General features: G+C 39.4%; 1 protein-coding gene across 1 annotated transcript in view; it reads right to left on the reverse strand.

The window, feature by feature from the left end:
* GRIA3 (glutamate ionotropic receptor AMPA type subunit 3) overlaps nt 1-20,344 on the reverse strand; it is a 284,919-nt gene that overhangs the window by 137,256 nt on the left and 127,319 nt on the right. The window contains exon 4 of the mRNA XM_057718466.1: nt 11,290-11,477. Coding sequence (XP_057574449.1) covers nt 11,290-11,477 — 188 coding nt within the window. The remainder of the gene's footprint in view (nt 1-11,289; nt 11,478-20,344) is intronic.

Raw genomic sequence — 20,344 nt, forward strand, 5'->3', positions numbered from 1 at the left:
TGCTTTATCAAACTCCAGGATGTTTCCAGTCATCTCAAGGACTCTCATGAGGTTCCCTAATGAAAATTAATTTGAATTTGTATTTATTTTTTGGAGTAAAACCTTCAAACCTCATAGGAAATAATCAAGCAAATAATGAGGTATCAATTTTTAAAAATGGGGGAGGGGGAGGGAACTGTTGGTTGAAAAGGAGCATTTCCTTTCTGAGACCAAAGCTTCTATCATCTGAAATAAACAAGAGTCTTGCTGTTTCAAAGTAATGATCTTGAATGAGTTTTTTCTCTTTATTTTCCCAGAGGGGATTTGCTTCTAAATATTCACGAAGCCAGTCTAGCCAGTCTAGTGTGAAGTATGACCAGAGAATCAGACCATCTTTTTTAATAAGCCGAAGATTAAAATCTCTAAATATAGAATACTGATGTCTGCTACTAACTCTTAGGATAAATATCTTTGCATTTTAGGGAACAAGTTTATTTAAGGCTGCCAGTGAGTGTTAATCACCTAACATGTTGAAGGTTTTTACTGCAAGTACAGGGTCCTATGCACTTCGGGTCTGGAGAACGGTAGGCTGGACTTCAGAGAAACCACAACTGCAGTGAGCATCTTTAAGAAATCCAAGCATAGGTTTTGCTTTTGGGACATGGTTCTGCAATTTTAGGGTGCAGTTTTGCTTCAAAATATTTATTAGGGTAGTCTGAGACATGTTAAGTAATAGGATTAAATCACCATGTCATTAGGTTAAGAAATAGAGACCACTGGACACCATGATGGGTGAGGTAACAAAAAGGGTCCCTGAAAAGGATGAATGAGGCAGCCAATTTATAGAGAGAAACCTGGAATGGTTGGAGGTGGGGAAGGAAAGGGTCCATCTAGTAATATACAGTAAGAGACGAAGGAAGGCCGATGGGTATGCCTGGCTGTGTATTCATCTATGTCCGGAAGCATGCCCATTAGGAGACTGGGGAGCAGGGAAAGCTAAGAGGGATGGATAGGATCTCCTTTTTTACATATGGGCCTTAACATGTGCCTGGGAGAAGAAGATGGAGAGGCATAGGTCTTAGACACACTTTGACCTCACAGTTTATGGTTAGTTTACTCATATACTAAAATAAGTGCTGCAGGCTTTTCTAATTCCATTTATTCTACAACATATATGTACCTAGACTTTATTAAATTATTTTACATTTGCTGAAATGTTCTCTAACTTGATTCACATTGCTAGGTGCTATTACAAATTTTAAAAAGGAAAGAAAGAAAGAAAGAAAGAAAAGAAACAAAGAAAGAAAAAGAAAGAGAAATTTTGTTTCTTTCAATAGTGCTTAGTATAGTACTCTGAATATCAGCCCTTGTGTGATGTTAATCTCAGAACAGTTGACTGGCCCCTGTCTGGGAAATTTTCCTTGTAAATTATAATACCTATTCTAGAGGTCTGATACTTTTGCCTTCCTTCTTTTCCATGAGTTGTCTCTTGATTATGCAGTGATTTCTTAGGTAGCTAAGCAATTTTATCTACTCCAGAGGTCCTATTCTGTGTGGCCTCTTGTTTCTCTATCATGGGGATATGTCCTCAGATTGCCCTTTAAAATCCGGGTAAGTAACACCTGCCAAATCCCTTACCTATCTTTGTCTCTTGAAGATTCTGAAAGACTTCTCATTCAGTCCACCTGTAGACACAGGCTAGTAAATAAATGGCATCCTGCTTTGGTTCAAGGGGTCTCCAGTGTAGCTGTACTGTCTCCCATCTAGTACTCAGCCCACCATACAATGTGAATATCATGGAGGACATAGACCTTAGTGTGAAGTATAGAACCACTACTATGTGGTGGTGGAAGAATGTTTAAGTCTCAGCTTCTAACCATGCCTCTGAAAACAGGTCTCCAGAAGAACTTTGGAATGCTAAGGATAGAGAATCTTTCTTAGACAACCTCTAGTGTTGAAAAGGATTTGACCAGACATAGGGTGGGTTGTGGCAGTGGGCATAGAAAGAAGTAGGAAAAACTTGAGTAACTTACTTCCTATTGCTGCCCCTTCAGACCTATAATTTATCCTAACCATGTCCCCTGACCATCTTCTTTTTGTGACTTTGGATAGGGTAAAAGGGAGTACCTATGGAATAAAACAAAAAATGTGAGAGTATCAGGAAGATTCTCTGGAGTAGCTTATACAGCCCCCTGAGACACAGAAGTAGGATAAGTAGCACAGATATATATATACTACCAACTGTAAAGTAGATAGCCAGTGGGAAGTTGTTGTATAACAAAGGGAGTTCAACTCGAGGATGGAAGATGCCTTAGAGGACTGGGACGGGGAGGGTGGGGGGGGAAGTCGAGGGAGGGAGGGAATACGGGGATATGTGTATAAAAACAGATGATTGAACTTGGTGTACCCCCCCAAAAATAATAAATAAATAAAATTATAAAAAAAAATCTCCCAAAAGAATGATGGGAACATCACTCTGTATCCCAGTTCTACCAGATACTTGATTAACTTTCCATAGCATTTAAGCTAGTTGGGAAGAGATTCCATTACTGTGCAAAAGCCCCCTCCTCAACCCTGCTTCACCAGGCAAATATCATGATAGGTGATTGGAAGAGCTACATTCACGCTGAATGAGACTATTCAGAAAAACCTACTCTCCAGGAATAAACTGGACCTTTTGACGGGGCATTTATGTTTTTAGGCCATGAGAGAGACAGGAGCAGGTTCACCCCTAACATTTTTGGGGCCCACAGCAAGAGTACAAATGGAGGGCTGCATACCATATATCTAAATGTTACAAAATCCAAAAGCAAGATATCCCTTGGCCTGGTCTGTGTATCCACCTGTCACCCTAAATAAAGAGATAAACTGAGGTAAGCTCAAACAACCAGAAATTGAGTTTAGGTGGAAAGAGCAGAGAAATTGCAGTTCAGGAAATACAAACTGTAGCAAGCTACAGGGGAATCTGTTGAGGGTTTGGGGTGGGTATCCAACTAAAGCGCAAGCAGTAAGTTCACTGGCTTGAGGGACGGTAGGAGATCTTTGGCGGATCTTTATGGTCAGGAGATAAGGCTCGGAGTTCTGTGAATTAGGTGATTATGGGAAATCAATCTCTCAGTTCCTGAGTTTCATTTTACTGAGGGCACACATATGAAATTCTCTATTTTATACACCCTGTCAGGGCAGGGTAGGGCGGGGTGGGGTGGAAGCCAGGCCCAGGGCTCAGAACTCCTGGGTGGAGACTGGATCTACCTGAAACCGGGATGGGATGGACCTGCCAAGTTCTCCAAGAAGCCAAGGACAGTAAGTTCCCCACCCCAATGGCTCACTTTTCTGACTTGGGGTTGCTGAGTAATTCTACATGTGTTCCAAAATTACATTATTCAAGTAGTGTACAGGGAGGGAGTGCAGATATCTGGAAAACCTTATCTGCCAAAGCCCTTCACTTAGAGTGAGTTGGGGAGGCCAATTTTCAACAAAATTAGCCATTTTTCTCTGGTTTCCTATGGCACGAGTTGTCATTTTCTCCTTCACTGGCCCTGCCCTTGACTCCATGTAAATTTTTGCTCTGATCTGGGAGCCCAGTTTGGCTTATGTGTTCTTTTCCTTTCTCCCCATGATGTTCAACCAGCTGCTAATCTTTCAAAAGTTCTCAAGACCAAAAAGAAAAAAGAATGTCTTTGTGTTCCTGCGTTTATGATATGAAGAGCTCCCTAAAGCATGGTGCTCAAGGAAGTAGTCCTTCTCACCTGGGTTTAATGGTGATACTGGGTGCTCAAGTCTAGTGGCCCAGAAAAGCTGAGCACCCACCCCAAATACTTATCCTACAGGCATTTATGCTTCCCCAGAACCAGTCTTATTTTGTGCTTGCTTTTCCAGGAGTTCATGGAGGGAAGGGGAGTTGTACCTTCCAGACTTTGGCAGTTACGTGCAAGTTATTCCCTAGCAAGAGAAGGAGGAAATGGGTGACCCCTGGGGCAGTTGTTGGTAAAATAATGAAGATTGTGGTTCTTTATCTGAGAATGAATGCACACAGATGGAAATTCTAGTTCTACTTACATATCACTGTGAGAAAGTACCCCTCACAACATATTCCTACTCTTGTGTAGTTAATTTTGGCGCCATGAGTAAATGAACCTGTTCATCAAAAATGGCTTTGTCACCAAAGGGTAGGTTTAAGGGACACATTTTCAATTCCGTGGGTTAATGGAATATGTATCCTCATCAAGTGGAGAGAATATCTGTGAGATGCTTGTTGTTTAACAGTGCCTGTGGTGAACAAAGCTGCTGCTCCAGGCTTCACCAGGATGCTTCTCCCTTATAACCTCTGGTTGAATCCACTCCGATTGAAAACCTCGGTCAGATGCAGGGCTGATTAGTGCAGTGATTAACAGCATTTGGAGCTAGACTCCCTGGGTTCAAACTCTGGCTCCACCAATTATTAATGGTATGACCTCTCAGTCTCAATTCCTCCATCTGTTAAATGGAGATAATATTCCCATGTGCCTTATAGGGCTAACATGAAGATTAACTCATATAGATATGTGATATAGAAACTCATGAGATATAGAAACCGGCACATATCCGCCCACATGGATTAAAATAGTATCTGGTTGGAGAGGGTATGGAAAAAAGGGAACCCTCCTGCACTGTTGGTGGGAATATAAGTTGGTACAGCCACTATGGAAAACAGTTTGGAGGTTCCTTAAAAAACTACAAATAGAACTACCATATGATCCAGTAATCCCACTCCTGGGCATACACGCAGAGAAAACCATAATCCAAAAAGAAACATGTACCATAATGTTCATTGCAGCACTATTTACAATAGCCAGGACATGGAAGCAACCTAAATGCCCATCAACAGATGAATGGATAAAGAAGATGTGGCATATATATACAACGGAATATTACTCAGCTATAAAAAGGAATGAAATGGAGCTGTATGTCATGAGGTGGATAGACCTAGAGTCTGTCATACAGAGTGAAGTAAGCCAGAAAGAGAAAAACAAATATTCTATGCTAACTCATATATACGGAATCTTAAAAAAAAAAAAAGAAAAAAGAAATGGTACTGATAAACCCAGTGACAAGACAAGAATAAGGATGCAGATGCAGAGAATGGACTGGAAGACACAGGGTTGAGGGGGTGGGGGGCAAAGGGGAAGCTGGGACGAAGTGAGAGAGTAGCATAGACATATTTACACTACCAACTGTGGAATGGATAGCTAGTGGGAAGTTGCTGTACGGCAGGGGGAGATCAACTCGATGATGGGTGATGCCTTGGAGGGCTGGGACGGGGAGGGTGGGAATATGGGGATGTGTGTATGAATAGAGCTGATTGACTTTGGTGTACCTCAAGAACTGGTACAAGAGTGTAAAGCAATTATATTCCAATAAAGGCCTTAGATTCAACTGATATCTTGGAAGATCCATGAGGACACTGTTCTTGAGCAACAGTCCCTAAATAACTCATTTTCATAAGCACCAAAACCAACCACTCATGAGAAAATAGCTATGATTACCAGTTATTAAGTGCCTACTGGGTGCCAAGCACTGTGCCAGGTACTCTCTACATGTTACTTTGACCCTCACAACACATGAAGATCCCATGAAAGGAAGGTAGTGGAATAATCTTTTAAGATGAGAAAATTGAGCCTCAAGAAATTGTCACTTTCCTCAATGTCATACAACAGGGAGGTGAGGGAGCTAGGATTTGAAGTCATGTCTCTTTGATTCCCAAGTTTGTGTTTATTCAACCATACCACGCAATATTCCAAGAAAAGGAGATGATACCCTCAAACTGTCATATGGACTACTAACAAGTCAGTTCAATGTTGTACAAGGATCATTGAGAGTAAGGGATGGGACAAAGTGGGAGCAAAAAGGGGAGAGGAACCGGACAATACCGCTATGGGCTGAGTGGAGCGTGAAGCAAGGAGAGGACATAAGCCTCTAACATTTTTACTTCACTTGACCGAGGTCTAGCAATTGGCAACAGTGCTGTAAGTGACCCCAATTACTAGACATATTTTGGAGTGAGCAGTGTGTCCTCTGTGTTATAGCCTCATACTTTACAAGGGCCCCTGATATTGTTCATCTTGTTTAAACTATCTTTAGAAACCTGACTTACTAACTTGGATGTTTCGTTTCTTAAAGTGACTGTTTTTGAAGTGACAGTCAGGGTCAAATGAAGGGAACCTTAGAGATTGACCTGCTTCAGGATTCTGTCCTTAAGAAGCACTACTTTCCATGAGGAGGTGATTTTAGCTTGAAATACTTCTCGGGGAAATCAGACATTCTATACACTTTCTGCATAGCACACTGAAATATATCGGTTTGGACTCCACTAAGTTTGTATATGTTATAATTCAAGCAGGGGAACAAATGATAAAGCTGCTCATTGTAGGCTTTTGGTAGATATACTTTATCGGATGAAGGGGGTTCCTTTCTATTCCTAGTTTGCAAAGAGTTTTTATTTTACTGTCTTTTGGATTGAAATGTTCATTCCGCATCTATTAAGATGAGCAAATAGATTTTCTCCCTTATTCTGTAATTGTGCTAAAGTACATTGATTTTCAAAAGTTCATACAAACTTGAATTACTAGAATAAACCTTGTGATAGCATATCTTTATTGTAAAAAAAAATTCAAGCAGGGGCTATGCTGAGATTTATCTTTGAATTATCTGTGGAAAAAATAAAAACATGGTAAAGACTGAAGGCGGTGGTGGGGGGGACTTCCCTGGTGGTCCAGTGATTCAGACTGCATGCTTCCATTGCAGGGGGCGCGGGTTCAATCCCTGGCTCTGGCCGCGGAACTAAAATCCCACATGCCATGTGGCATGGTTTAAAAAAAAAAAAAAAAAAAAGACTGAAGGGGGATGTTTGTCTCTTTAAGGAGACAACCTTTCTGATATCCAATGAATAGGCAATTAGGAAATATTCTTACCTATTTAATAAAATAAGTCTTCTCTAAGGATATTTACTTATCAACACAGGATTAACTTGGAATGTTTGTATATTCCTGAAAATAATCTTAAAACTATTCTAGATCTGACTTCTCACTAATTTAGAATGGCCTCACTATAGCCCTAGCTGGTGATATTTTACTTTCCTCTAGTTTCCTCTCTCCCTGTAATGAGTACTTTCTGATGCTGACTTTCTCCCTAGTCTACTTAAGCTCATTTGCTCTGGTACTGTCCTTAGGCCTGCAGAACGGTTGGTCAGTGCCCTCTTTATGATAACTCTTTATACTTGAGGATGGTGATTAAACCGCCTCTTGACTCTCTTTCACTAGGCTAAACAACTCCAACTCATTTAGCCTTTTCTCGTAGGCCCTATTTTCTAATTATTTAATCATTTTTTACTGTGCTTCTCTGGATCTTCTCCAATTGCTTTGCAATTGTTCTACGATGCAACTCGATGAACGGGCCTAATCTAGGGTTTGGCATTGGCTAAATATTTAACAAATGACTTAGAAATTAAGGAAGATGGTTTAGTGCAGGGGTAAGAGCACTGGAACAGGAGTTAGAAGACTTGAGTTTCGTCCTTGCTCTGCCACTTACCAAGATTGGGCAGAGAGCCACATTTGGACAAATCACCTAAATGTCTCTAAGCATCAATTTATCATCTATAAATTTGGGATAAACACATCTGCCCTGCCTGCCTTCCATAGTGAGGCTCAAATGACATAATCTGTGTGAAAACACTTTGTGTAGCATCAAAGCATGATGTAAACACCATGTGTCAGGAACTTTTCTGAATGCTTTGCATATATTAACTCACTGAGGTACAGTTATCATTTCCATTTTACAACCAGGAAATGGAGGCTCAGATAGTTAAGTAGCTGGCTCTAGGTCACACAGCTAGTAAGTGACAGAATCCATGCAGATTGGCTCCAGAGGCCATGCTCTGAAGCTCTGTGCTATGCGCCTCTCCAAATAGACATTAAGCATCCAACAAAGCCATTCATTTTACAGGGCCTGACCTTCAAAAGGAGTCCACAGGTAGACACCATTGGGATGGAAGATCTATTCAATCATGGGTAGATAACTCTATGAGAGGCAACTTTTTCAAAAGTGAATGTTTAGGTTGGTCATTGAAGTAGGGCAGCTGTCCACCAGTGGGAGGGCCTCATGAACACAATACAGTAATAGGAGTGCTGTATCAGGTCAGGTCAATGGTTCGTTCTTCCTAGGACACCTAAATCTTCCTATGGAAAGTGCTCTTAATTCTTGGATTCAGGATCTGCAGTTTCTGAATATTCTCTGTGAGTTCTGACAACACTTCATGGTTTCACCTGTCTCTAGCTCTGTTCTTCTGTGTGTTAATTCTTGTGGCTATAAGTTTGGAATACTTTCCTTATAGATTAACTGTTAAGGAGAAATATTAAAGACAAATAGGCACCTAATTGAATCTTTTTTTCCTGCTGTGGTCTGAAAGGTTGAAAGAGATATAAAAAAAAAAAAAAGAGCTTTGGAAAGAAATGTTGGAATAATTTCGATTTACCCCATAAATGGTTGAACATTCATAAGGAAAATTAGAACTTATATCATGAAATGAGGAAGTTAATGCTATATAGTAATACACTGAAGACCTGCTTATATTTGAAAAATTGTACCCTACTGAGGTCTTTTTATTAACACTCATTAGATATAGAATGCAATATGAATTTACTTTATGCCAAAATCTCATATATAAGGGAATAGGGTTGTAGTGGTGTAACAGGTTCTTTTACCTCAAATAGTGGCATGAAATGTCATTTTATGGGAGCATTTCTGGGGAGGACTTGATACAATTTGAAGTATAAATGTTATCTTTCTAACTAGAATCTGTATAGTGAATTATGACAAGTTTGTCAAGAATGGCTGGGAACCAATGAGAAAAAGTGATATCTCTGTATCTTAGTAGCAATTTATTTCTAAAAATATTTACTCTAAAGAAATATCATGTTGAATTTGTTTAATTTAAATAATTCATTTAATGAGAAATCTATTTTTATATAAAGAAATAAATTTTGGCAAATTCATGATATCAGAACAAGCTTGAGCAGAGAGCTGCCATCTTAAACCTTCGAGAAAATGTGTACTTTAATAATCACATCTTGTGGCTTCAGGCATTATTTTGCCTCTTTCTGGAAGCATAGCAAAATCACAGTAGAACTTATTGAAATGTGCTTGTTCAAGAGTCATCCGTCTATCCATTTATCCACCCAACCATCTTACCATCCAACACTACGTGCCAGGTACTCTATTGGACACTGAGTATACAACAGTAAACAAGACAAACATGATTCCTACCTCACAGTACTTAATGGCCTAGTAGAAATTCCTTAAATGGTAAAGAAAGCAATCATGAGTAGATAGTTTTATGCCAAGTTTTTGAAAGAGGGGAAAAGAATAAGTGAAATTAACTCTCTAGCCTTACTCGAATGTTGTTAAAACTTTTCTTTGAACAATGTTCCCTGAAAAATTGTATAGAAAGTATTATGAGGGATGCTGTGAATGTGCATACAGAAGAAAGGAGGATAGAAAGTGAGACATGAAAAGAGAGAACAGGGTTTTTGAATAATGTTAGTTTTCCTGAAAATGTTTACTAATAATGATTTTTTTTCTATAGGTTTTTATGCCTTTCAAAGCAATGATACCAATCATGTGAAGAAGGGAAAATTTTATTTTTCCCATTATGTAGATGAGACAACTGAGGCAGAGATATTCTAAGTGCCCAAGATCCCACAGCTATATCGAATTCACACCTCTACCCACTGCTTTATCTATTACGCCACACTGAAAAATCCCAGACTCCAGTATAAGATCCTATAAAACCCCAAAGACTTATCAGAATGTAAACTGTTCAAGAAGTCAAAGTCACTAGTACAAAAGCAAAACAAAGTATGACAAGGAGGATGTTCCTCTGCTTTAGGCTATTAAGTAGGTCACCCACTAAAAGGCTATTTTGGTATAAAATTTTAGAGGGCATGTAGTACATACACCAGCATCACTGACCTGATTCTTCACTTTCAAGATCTAAGAAAATCAAAGGCAGTTTTTTTTCCCTTTGGAAGGGAGGGGTGGATCATTTGGGGAGCTTAAGAGAATGTTAGTTGGGAAATTTGATTTAGCCAGGCTAGTGCTCTAGATTTTTCATGAGGTTGATTCACTAGAGACGATGATGTTCTTAAGAAGGGGATAGCTTTGTATTTTTGTGACACAGAGTCAGTGCTTCTTTCCTCCCTCCTTCCCTCCCTCCCTCCCTCATTCCTCTTCTCTCCCCTCCCCTCCCTTTCTTTCCCTTCCCTTTCCTTTTCTTACTGATTTTTTTTTGCATTCTCTTCTTATGGGGGCATATCTGACAAATTGTTAATATTTAATTTGCTATAAAACAGCTCTCCCAGGCAATGGCTGCTCACTATAATTTCACTCTCTGAAGCTGTTTTGGCCCCTAGGTACACTGGGATCGAATTAGAATGGAAATGTTTCCCTTACAATTTTGTTTATGGCAGCATAGGTACTTTGTTATTAACTGGCAAATTGAAACTTCTAAGGAAAATAATAAACTTTCACCACATTTCTATTTGACTCTTTACTCCAAACAGAATATCCATCTGGCTTAGGGTGAAACAAGTCTTCCAATATTTTTTAGTCTTAAATGTAAATATTCAAGATTAATAATGAATATATTTTGGCCCATTGAATTGTATTTTCCCCCTATTCTGATGCTTTTTCACTTTTGTCACATTTTAAAAACCATAAACATTTTTTTCTCCTATGCCATCTTACTTTAAAAATGGTCTTCAATTATATACACACATAGTCTCATTCATTTTCTCTTTCTTGCTCTCTTTGTCTCTCAAACCAGAGGGATATTCTACAAAAATATCCACAAATTCAAACCTAGTGAATACTTTTGCAATTAGGCCCCTGAAACAAAAACCCTACCCTTCTGCCCTGCCTAATCCCTTGTCTGTTTCTTGCTGGGAGGAAGGTGTGGGAAAGGAAGGGGATTACTTTGAAATAGTCAGCTATGAAACAGAGGTGTGGAAGGGTGTGTTTATCTGATAAGTAGCATTAAATTGCAGAGACTACCAGATTAATCATGGTATGCAATTTTCAAGAGCTTAGATTTTCTTTTATTTCTCTCTCTCTCTCTCTCCTTTTCTGCAGCCACTGGGGAGAAAAAAAGGATTAGAGAGACTATCAAAACTGCTGGCAAGTTTAGTCTGTTGGCTACTTAATTTATTAGCAGATATGCGAACTGCCTCTGGTTGGATTTAACAGGTTGGCTGGGGGTGGAATAAATCTCAAACGTACCTGTTCCAAAATTGTGTTAATCCTTTCGACTTCGCAGTCAATCAAGTATCGCTTTTCCTGTCTCCTGTCCATTTCTTCAATGATGCGCCTGAATTCTTGGACGTCCTTTATGTTTCCCACAGACCTTGCTGTCACTTGCCAGTTGTTTTGCACTGCTGCTTCCATAATCGCTTGGAGGATAGAAAATCCTGAAAGAAGGGAAAACAGCTACATTGATTATTTTTTCTTTTAAAAATCTCTCTGTAGATATTAAAGTTTCTACTGAGTTTTTTTCTTTTTTAAAATTTTATTGAAGTGTAGTTGATTTAGAATGTGTTAATTTCTTCTGTACACCAAAGTGGTTCAGTTATACATATATATATTCTTTTTCATATTCTTTTCCATTGTGTTTTATCACAGGATGTTGAAGATAGTTCCCTGTGCTATACTATAGGACCTTGTTGTTTATCCATCCTGTGTATAATAGTTTGCATCTGCTAATCCCAAATTCCCAATCCTTCCCTCCCCCAATCTCCCTCCCCCTTGGCAACCACAAGTCTTTTTCTACTGAGTTTTTATTCACAGTCCACTGGGTGCCCTTGAACCTTATCCATTGTGGACAGCACGCTTACTCATAACCTCGGCCTTAACCTTCCAGACAGTTGGCATCTCTATCCTGTTTGAAAGGAAATAAGATTCTTCAACTTGTGGGCTCTGGGCTAGGTGTTTATCAAGCCTGTACTTAAGCAATCACAGCTGAATTATAGTACCTAATTGTTTTTGACAGGCATTGTCAAACTATTTATGGAATGAATGCCAGTAGCTTCTTTCTTATTTCTGGCCACAATCTGTCCTATTGAGGTTGAAGCTCATTTCTTTCATCTTCCCCATCAGCAATCTTCAGAATTAGAAATAGCTTTAGTAGAGATAGAACCTCATTATAATATGACTGATCCTTACATGGATATGACTATCTAACAAGGTAAATTATGTCTCCCAAGCAGTTTAAGTCTCAGAAAACCTGACAAAAACAGTCTCTAACAAAGATATCATACTGTTTCTTTGTTCACAGCATTATGAAAAAGTTCCATCATATTAAGTTTTCCTGAATTCTTCCCCTTTCTCAATTCAATTCATCAGAGATTCTTGGTTCCTTTTTAGTTAATTTACATCAGACAACTATTAACTACTAACACTCTGGATCTATGCTGCAGGGGAAAGAGAAGAGATCTGATGCCTGAGTTTGGGGTAACCTTTTTGGAGTCAGGGTTTGAGAAGTTGGAAAGAACAGTATATCTGTATGAACCACAGAAGAGCACAAGGGTTTCGTACATACTGGTCTTTTAGAGTATCCATGTCTCTAATGTTATATCATGTCTGTATTTTTGCTTCTGGTATGAATGCATAATCTGAGTATGATTTCATCAGGTATAGACATCATTTTATTGGGATATGGTCAAAAGCAGCTCCTTTTGCCCCATTGAATTTAAATTGTTTTCCATTTATATTTAGGTAATGACTAATAGGAACGGGTAACGGGGATGATTTGCAAGACCAAAATGATCTGTGCCTAACAATTTGGCGACTGGAATAGAGAAGGGAGGACGACTGTGCTGCCCTTTGAACACATTCAAGGTTCTGCACCGCCTCAGTCTCACCCTGTAGTGTAAGCAGGTTATAATTGGGGATCTTCTTGACTGCACCATAGAAAATGGTATTGACATTTGGAGAACACGCTTCGGGGAAATGGCAGCAGTGACTCAGCCGGTCATTACGACTCCTTTGTGTGCCCGGTATATGCAGGAAGAAGATCACAAATGAGACCCAAGCACTTGGTAATTTCCAAATAAGCAATTTCAGCACAGGAGCTCAAAATTACAGATCAGAGTAAATTACCGTCACTTTAAATGTTAATTCTTACTCTTTTTAAACCAACCACACATATTTTATTCCTCAGATTTACATTTTCTTGTGGGTTTTCAATGTGCTCTCTGCTTCAGTGGGAGTTGAGGGCACACAGTGGGCCAAAGCAGGAGATTAAGAAATAAACCTAGGAAGAAAAAGATTAAAGTATTTGAAAATCTTTCTTCCGAAATGTACAATGAGGCCTCATTATTTTGAATCCCACTAATTAAGAATTTATGAAAATTCAGCAAGGACTAGGTTGAATTTTACTTCTATTTATGAAGAAAGAGTTGGCTGAATAATACTGGTAATGAAATTACACAGGGCATCTTTGCTATATTTAAACTAAACTTTAAAAAAAACACCCCTTTAGCAAAATACAAGTTTTTTGTCTGTTGAGTCAAAACCTACATTCTTGTAATCTCTACTTGCTAGTCTTATTCTACCATTTTGGAACAAAGAGACAAATTTAATCCCTTTTCCATGTGACAGTCCTTCACATTTTTTAAAACAGCATATGCCTATCTCCCATTATCTTTCTTTTCTTCAGGCTAAAAATGTCCCAGTCCTTCAACAATTACTTTCGTGACATGATAATAGGTTCTATCACTGTTCTGTCTCTCTCCTGTGGACATGTGTCAATATTTTATTGATCCTGATAATTCATATGTGATTTGACCAATGTGGATTATTGCTTGCTTTGATATGGGCTGTTATTTTAGCGGCCTAGCATTGCGAAGGCTTCTAAATAGCCACATGATATTGTTAATTAATTTCAAGCTTGGATTCAACTAAAGCATGTCAGTTCTCTTCATAAAACCTTTGCTCTATAACAACTCACCATCCATGTATCAAGATTCATTCCATTCCAAGCTGCTTTTATCTCCCTTTTTAAAAAATCCTTCACCCCATCTCAGTCCCCGTTTCTCCCCTATTTTCACATTTGCTCAAATCTGGAAGATGGTCTTGCCCACGTATGCACTGCCCTCGTTGTTACCTGCTCAAGGCAATTGCACCTGTCTGTCCCTCTTCCTGGTATCCCCTACAACCTATAGACCTTAGTGGATGACTCTTTTCCTCATGAAGCTTCTGTTACTGACTACTCATACATTCTCCAGAGATGAGTAGCTTTAAGTCAAGGTAAATCAGTTACAAGCAGTGGAGAAACCAATCTGAAGAACAGTACGACAGACATTTAAAAATCCAAAATAGAATTGGATAAATAAATGGTAGCAGATACACGTGGACTACTATGCTACTGTTAAAAAGATAGTTCAGTCTCTATGTAACAAAAGAAAAAATTTCTGCAATATACTGTTACATAGAAGAAAGCTGCACAATAGCATTATAGTGTAATTCCATTTTTGTAAAAAAATACACACTTGTATGTGTATAGAAAAATTTGAAGGAATTGGCAGTAGTTATCTCGGAGGTGTAGAATTACCAAGAACTTCTACTTTCACTGTCATTTATTTATGTAATGTTTGACTTTTTTTTTTTTTTTACATGAAGCAGGTATTTTCTGTAAGTACAAAAACAATAAAGATTAAAAAATACAACTCATGCTGTCCTCTCAACACATAAGCTCCTGGAAGACGTGGATGACAAATGAGTGCTGCTCTATGTGCTGCCTGCTGCCACAAATGCGAGGCCTCTTAATAAACACTGATATTATAGATTTCTTTATATTTTTGTTCTTTGAACCATGCAGATGTATTAGCTATTCAAAAATTAAATAGAAAAAGCACACTGATTTCTTAATGAGCTTGGGTGTGGGGCCTTCTGGGCTATGAGCCTTGCTCACATTTCTGAGCAAGTCAGAACTGTAGCTTAATACTGCAGTATCTTCTTACCATGCAGCATTTCTCTGTGTCTGCTAGGGCACGTGGCTGTGTACTCGAGAACCCTGGGGGGAACGGTCACCTCCATTCAGTACCTGTCAGTGAGCAAGCCACCAAAAAAAGCACTTTCATTTGTTTTCATACCTAATTTATTATACTCTGACTGTTTCCTGTTACAGCTGACCAGAGAGGGTAAACATGAGTTTGAAGGAGGAAAAAGAAAGAAAAAAGAAAAGTTTGACTCTGGACGCAAAGCAGAAGCAGGCGTTGGTGCTTGTAGGAGGTGAGCTGCGTAACAAAGCCTTGGCTTTGTAAAAATAAGCCTGCTGTTTCAGCAGCTTCAGATTTGTCCTTCGCTCTGTGTGAGCTTTAACGTGCCCAACTTTGCAATACTGAAAAAGCTACTTTTATTTGAGCAGCAAATTCTCTCAACCTGATTCCTAACCACTGCTGCTGTCCAACTTCTGTTTCTTCTTCAGTTTGAAGAATGGGAATTACCACACAGGTAACGGGGTGAATGCTAGATTGTCATCAGCATTCAACCAAGATAACATAGGAGCACGACGATAGGGGAGTGGCAAGGTGATTATGGATGAAGACTCGGGCCACAATCCAATCCTGCTGGACTGGTTGTTGGGCTACTCTTGCTAAACAAGGAGGCCATCTTGGTAAAGGCTAGTGTTGGGATGCTAGGCTGTACCACCCAGAGACCCCTTCAGCACAAAAGGACTTATTCTTTCAGCTTCTGGGCAAGTTGTTGGCTGAAGAGAGCTGCCTAGCTTGGAGTAATACTCCCTTCCCACGGAAGCCTGCATCCAATGACTGGTTGTTACAGGGAATCAAGGCATAACCCCTTCACTCCAAATGGAGTAACTCTAATGGCCCACCCCAACTTCAGGGTTCCCTGAAGTGCACATTGAGACCTTGTTATGACTGCACCATCTTCTCCTTCGGCCCAAACCTGCTTCCTTCTTTTCCTCCCACAAGTGTTTTTTTTTTTTTTTTTAACTTTAATTTTATTGGAGTATAGTTCACTTACAATGTTGTGTTAGTTTCAGGTATACAGCAAGGTGATTCAGTTATACATACACATGTATTCATTCTTTTTCAGGTTCTTTTCCCATATAGGTTATGACAGAATACTGAGTAGAGTTCCCAGTGCTACACAGTAGGTTCTTGTTGGTTCTCACAAGTGTTTTTAATGAGTACTCCCCAACAAAATTTTGCGGGCAAATTTCCATCTCCGAACCTATGCCTAAGGAATTCAATCTTTGACTATTAGGTTGACCTCACGACAGGAATGACAGCAGATGCCCCCCAAAAATCTCAGATCTACAGTTGTCAAAATCAGTTTCACAGGGAGAACAAAGGCCAGGATTTTGTTCAATGTACAAACAAAATGAAAAGCTGCTCTATGCTGAAAAAATTTAGTATTTGATCTGAAAACACAGAAGAATAAGAAATAAGATATTGACATATGGATGCTGATAATGAAGACACCCAAGGAAATATAGCTGAGGATAATTTTCTCCTTTCTGCTTTACGTCTTCCAACAGGGGTGGGCTCATGGACCTCGCTGAGCCACACCATCTGTACTTCTGACAAGGTCTCTAGCAGTCCCCAGATGATGGGGGTCTCTGATATTGACAAATGGGCTCCACATGAGTGCTGGCATTTATAGCATTCTGTGCCTGGCTAGGATTCTCAGGGAATTTTCCATAAAGACCCCAGAGGGATTGCTGACCCATCTAGAAATGTTCTAGAGAGGAAAATTGATCTTTCCCAGAGGGTAATTCAATATTTGTCCCATCGGCCTGTGCTAGAAACTGCCTTTTCAGTATTTGCAGGTTGAAAAAGAGAGGCTCAAAATGGCCCATATAAATTCTTGTGGTTTGCATTTTTCAGTCGTAGCATCACAGCATTACTGGCTAGAAGGACTCTTACAGATGATTCAGAGAAGTCGTAGAGAATTTTTAAAGCTCTAGAACTCCTTTTTCAAATGAAATTTTCATGGAAACCCAATATATGAGATAGATAAAAGTGGAGCTGCCCTGGTTTGGGGCATGGTGGTTAGAGAGAAGAAGTGACTTGCCCAAGATCACATAGCTAGTGTAGAGTCAGAAGCAAGACTAGAACCTAAGTAAGCAGAGCTGGGACTAGGGTGAAGCAAGACAAGCAGCTAGGGTACAAAGTTTTTCTTTTTGGTTGTCCTTTTTTTTTCAACTGTATTGAGGTATAATTGACAGATAGAAGTTACATATATTTAAGGTGTACAGCTTGATGTTTTGGTACACGTCTACAACGTGAAATGATCACCACAATCAAGTTAATGAATATATCCATCATCTGACATAGTTACCATTTTAGTTCTTTTTGTGTGGGTGGTGAGATCCCTGAATATTCACCCTCTTAGCAAATGTCAGGTGTATAATACAGTATTGCTTACTGTAGTCACCAAAAAGTATTGTTATCTGTAGTTACTATATACCATGCTGTGACTTAGATCTCCAGAACTTATTCATCTTGCATGACTGAAAGTTTGTACCCTTTGACCAATATCTCCTGACTCCCCCCACCCCCCATGAAGGCACTTTCTCAGGGTTGTACAAATGTATCCTCACTTGTTTCACTGTAGTCCTGGCCCTAGAAGCAAGTCTCTTCACTTCCAATGCAGTGCTCTTTTAAGTATGTGATGCTGCCAAGCCTACTTTATAGATCTCGTTTCAGGATGCTCTTGGCAGTTTTATGAAGTGGACAGAGCTCTTTCATCTTCTTGATGCCACACAAGATCCTGATGTTTCCTGTCTACCCAGTATCCCAACTGGACCTATCACCACTACTTGCGGCTTTTTCTTTCTTCCTTCCCCACATCAAAACTTCCTTGTCCCGTGTCCCATTCTCTCAACATTCTGTCCTTTTCTAGGTGCCAGCATAAGAATGGCTAATGGCTTAATGTGTTACACCTCCAGCTAACACATTGCCTTTTAGTGGTGGCCTTAACACAAGTAAGTTTGAAGTGAGTTTGAAAGGAAAGGAAAAGAGGATGTGAAGCATTGCTTTGGAGTCTGCCCATCTCCTGGGGTCAATTCAGGTAATGAATGTGAAAGTTGGTGACGAGCTTTGTGATCTTTAGGCTATGACATTAATAAATGAACAGCTGATCCCTTGTGGGTATTTCAGGGGCCAGTGGTATAAAAGATCCAAGAGTCAGTGTCAATCCTGCCTATCTTGCTTAACTGAATTCAGCTGAAGAAAGCACTAATCTATTTTTCTGTGTCTTCACTTACCTCTGGGTTTCTCAACTCTGGGTGTGTATTATAGTCACTTTGGGAGCTTCACCCTGGACCAATGAAATCAGAATCACGGGCAGTGAGCTCCGGCTTTGTTTTGTTTTATTTTAAACTCCTTGGATGCTTCTCAGGTGCAAGCAGAGTTGAGAACCCCTGACCTATTGTAATGGCTACCCAATACTCATGAGGTTTATGGAAGCAGGTCTCTTTCCTTAAGTGTCTTTCATGACTGGCAGTAAACTTCTGGGTAAGAAAAGCATGATCCAAGAAGGGCTCTATACCATCCGGAACAAGCAGACAAAGGCACAGAGTCTAGGGGGAAGGCTCAGGCCAGGGATACAAACTGCTTTTCCCTGTGGTAGATGAGGAACCTGGGAACACTGTGTTGGAAGCAGACTCTAATGGACTCAAAGCACTTCATAAATGTCTTTCTTCTTCTGAGGTAGCATCTGTGTTTTTCTAAGTGCAAAATCAACATGTGCTCATTTTGGACATTTGAGAAGACACAAAAATGAAAAAGAAAAGTATGGGTGACTCTATTGCTCAGGGATAACCACTGTTAACATCTGATGTATTCCTTTCCATTCTCTTTCATATAAATATACTGCACAGTTTTTCTTTTAGCAAAATGGATTGAACAATTTGTGTCCTGTCTTTAAAACATTTAACATTATATCTTGGATATTTTCTTACGTTACTAAATGTTTTTGAATGTGATTTTAATGGCTAATACTCCATCCGTTAGACATACTGTAATTTAACCATTCCCCAGCGTGAACGTTTCAACCGTTTCCAGTCTCTACCTATTGTGGATAATGCTGTGATGACAGCATTCATACAGCATCTCTAACTATTTCCATAGGATAAATGTCTAGAGGTAGGAATGTCAGGCCAAACATGCGTGAACATTTTCAAGGCTTTTGATATATATTGCCAATTTGCCCTGTTCCCATCAGCAGAATATGAGAATACTTGTCTCTCTGCCCCCTGCCAAGCGTTGAATGATATATTTGGCCACTTGATAGGAGAATATAAAAAGGTTCTTTTTTGTTAGCATTTCCTTTATTATTAGTAAGGGTGGTGACTTTTTTCATTTTTGTGTCCATATTTATGCTTTATTTTGAGAATTTCCTGTTTATTTCCTTTCTTCAGATTTCTTTTGTGATGTTAATGTCTCATTGGTTTACAAGAGCCTTTATATGTTAATGATATTGTGTCTGTAATATATGTCACATATATTTTAATCCTATTTATTTGACACTTAATGTTGTTTGTGATACACTTTAACAGAAGTTTGACATTTTATGAAATTAGTATTCTTATTCATCAAAAAATTATGTGAGATGAAAGAAGGCAAGTGAATAGTACTCTGCTGCTCTTATTCTAGTGCTCACCTAGCCTCGGAACTCAAGCCTCATGCAAACAACTCTCTCCATTTCTTACAACTTCTTTGGTCACCATGGAATTTCAGACAAATTTCTCTTGAATATTGTGGCAAAGTAAGTGATTGGGAGAAGCTACATATGGAATTTGAAGGTGACTGCTAAGATACAAGTGGAAACAGAAAAAGAGGCAGAGGAAGGAGAGAGATGATGAGCCCAGTTGGGTTATTTCATGTTGTATTTTGCTACTTTGAAGAAACCTGATATTTAAAAATCTGAACTCAGATCCAGTACTTCAGGATCTGATTATTCATATTACAAAATGTACTTTTCTTTTTTTTATAAATTTATTTATTTATTTATTGGCTGTGTTGGGTCTTTGTTGCTGTGCATAGGCTTTCTCTAGTTGCAGAGAGCGAGGGCTACACTACATTGCAGCACGCAGGCTTCTCGTTGCGGTGGCTTCTCTTGTGGAGCACGGGCTCTAGGCACGCAGGCTTCAGTAGTTGTGGCACGTGGGCTCAGTAGTTGTGGTTTGCGGGATCTAGAGCACAGGCTCAGTAATTGTGGTGCACGGGCTTGGTTGCTCGACGGCATGTGGGATCTTCCCAGACCAGGGATGGAACCCGTGTCCCCTGCATTGGCAGGCGGATTCTTA

Source organism: Hippopotamus amphibius, chromosome X, assembly GCF_030028045.1.
Source record: "Hippopotamus amphibius kiboko isolate mHipAmp2 chromosome X, mHipAmp2.hap2, whole genome shotgun sequence".
Lineage (NCBI taxonomy): Eukaryota > Metazoa > Chordata > Mammalia > Artiodactyla > Hippopotamidae > Hippopotamus > Hippopotamus amphibius.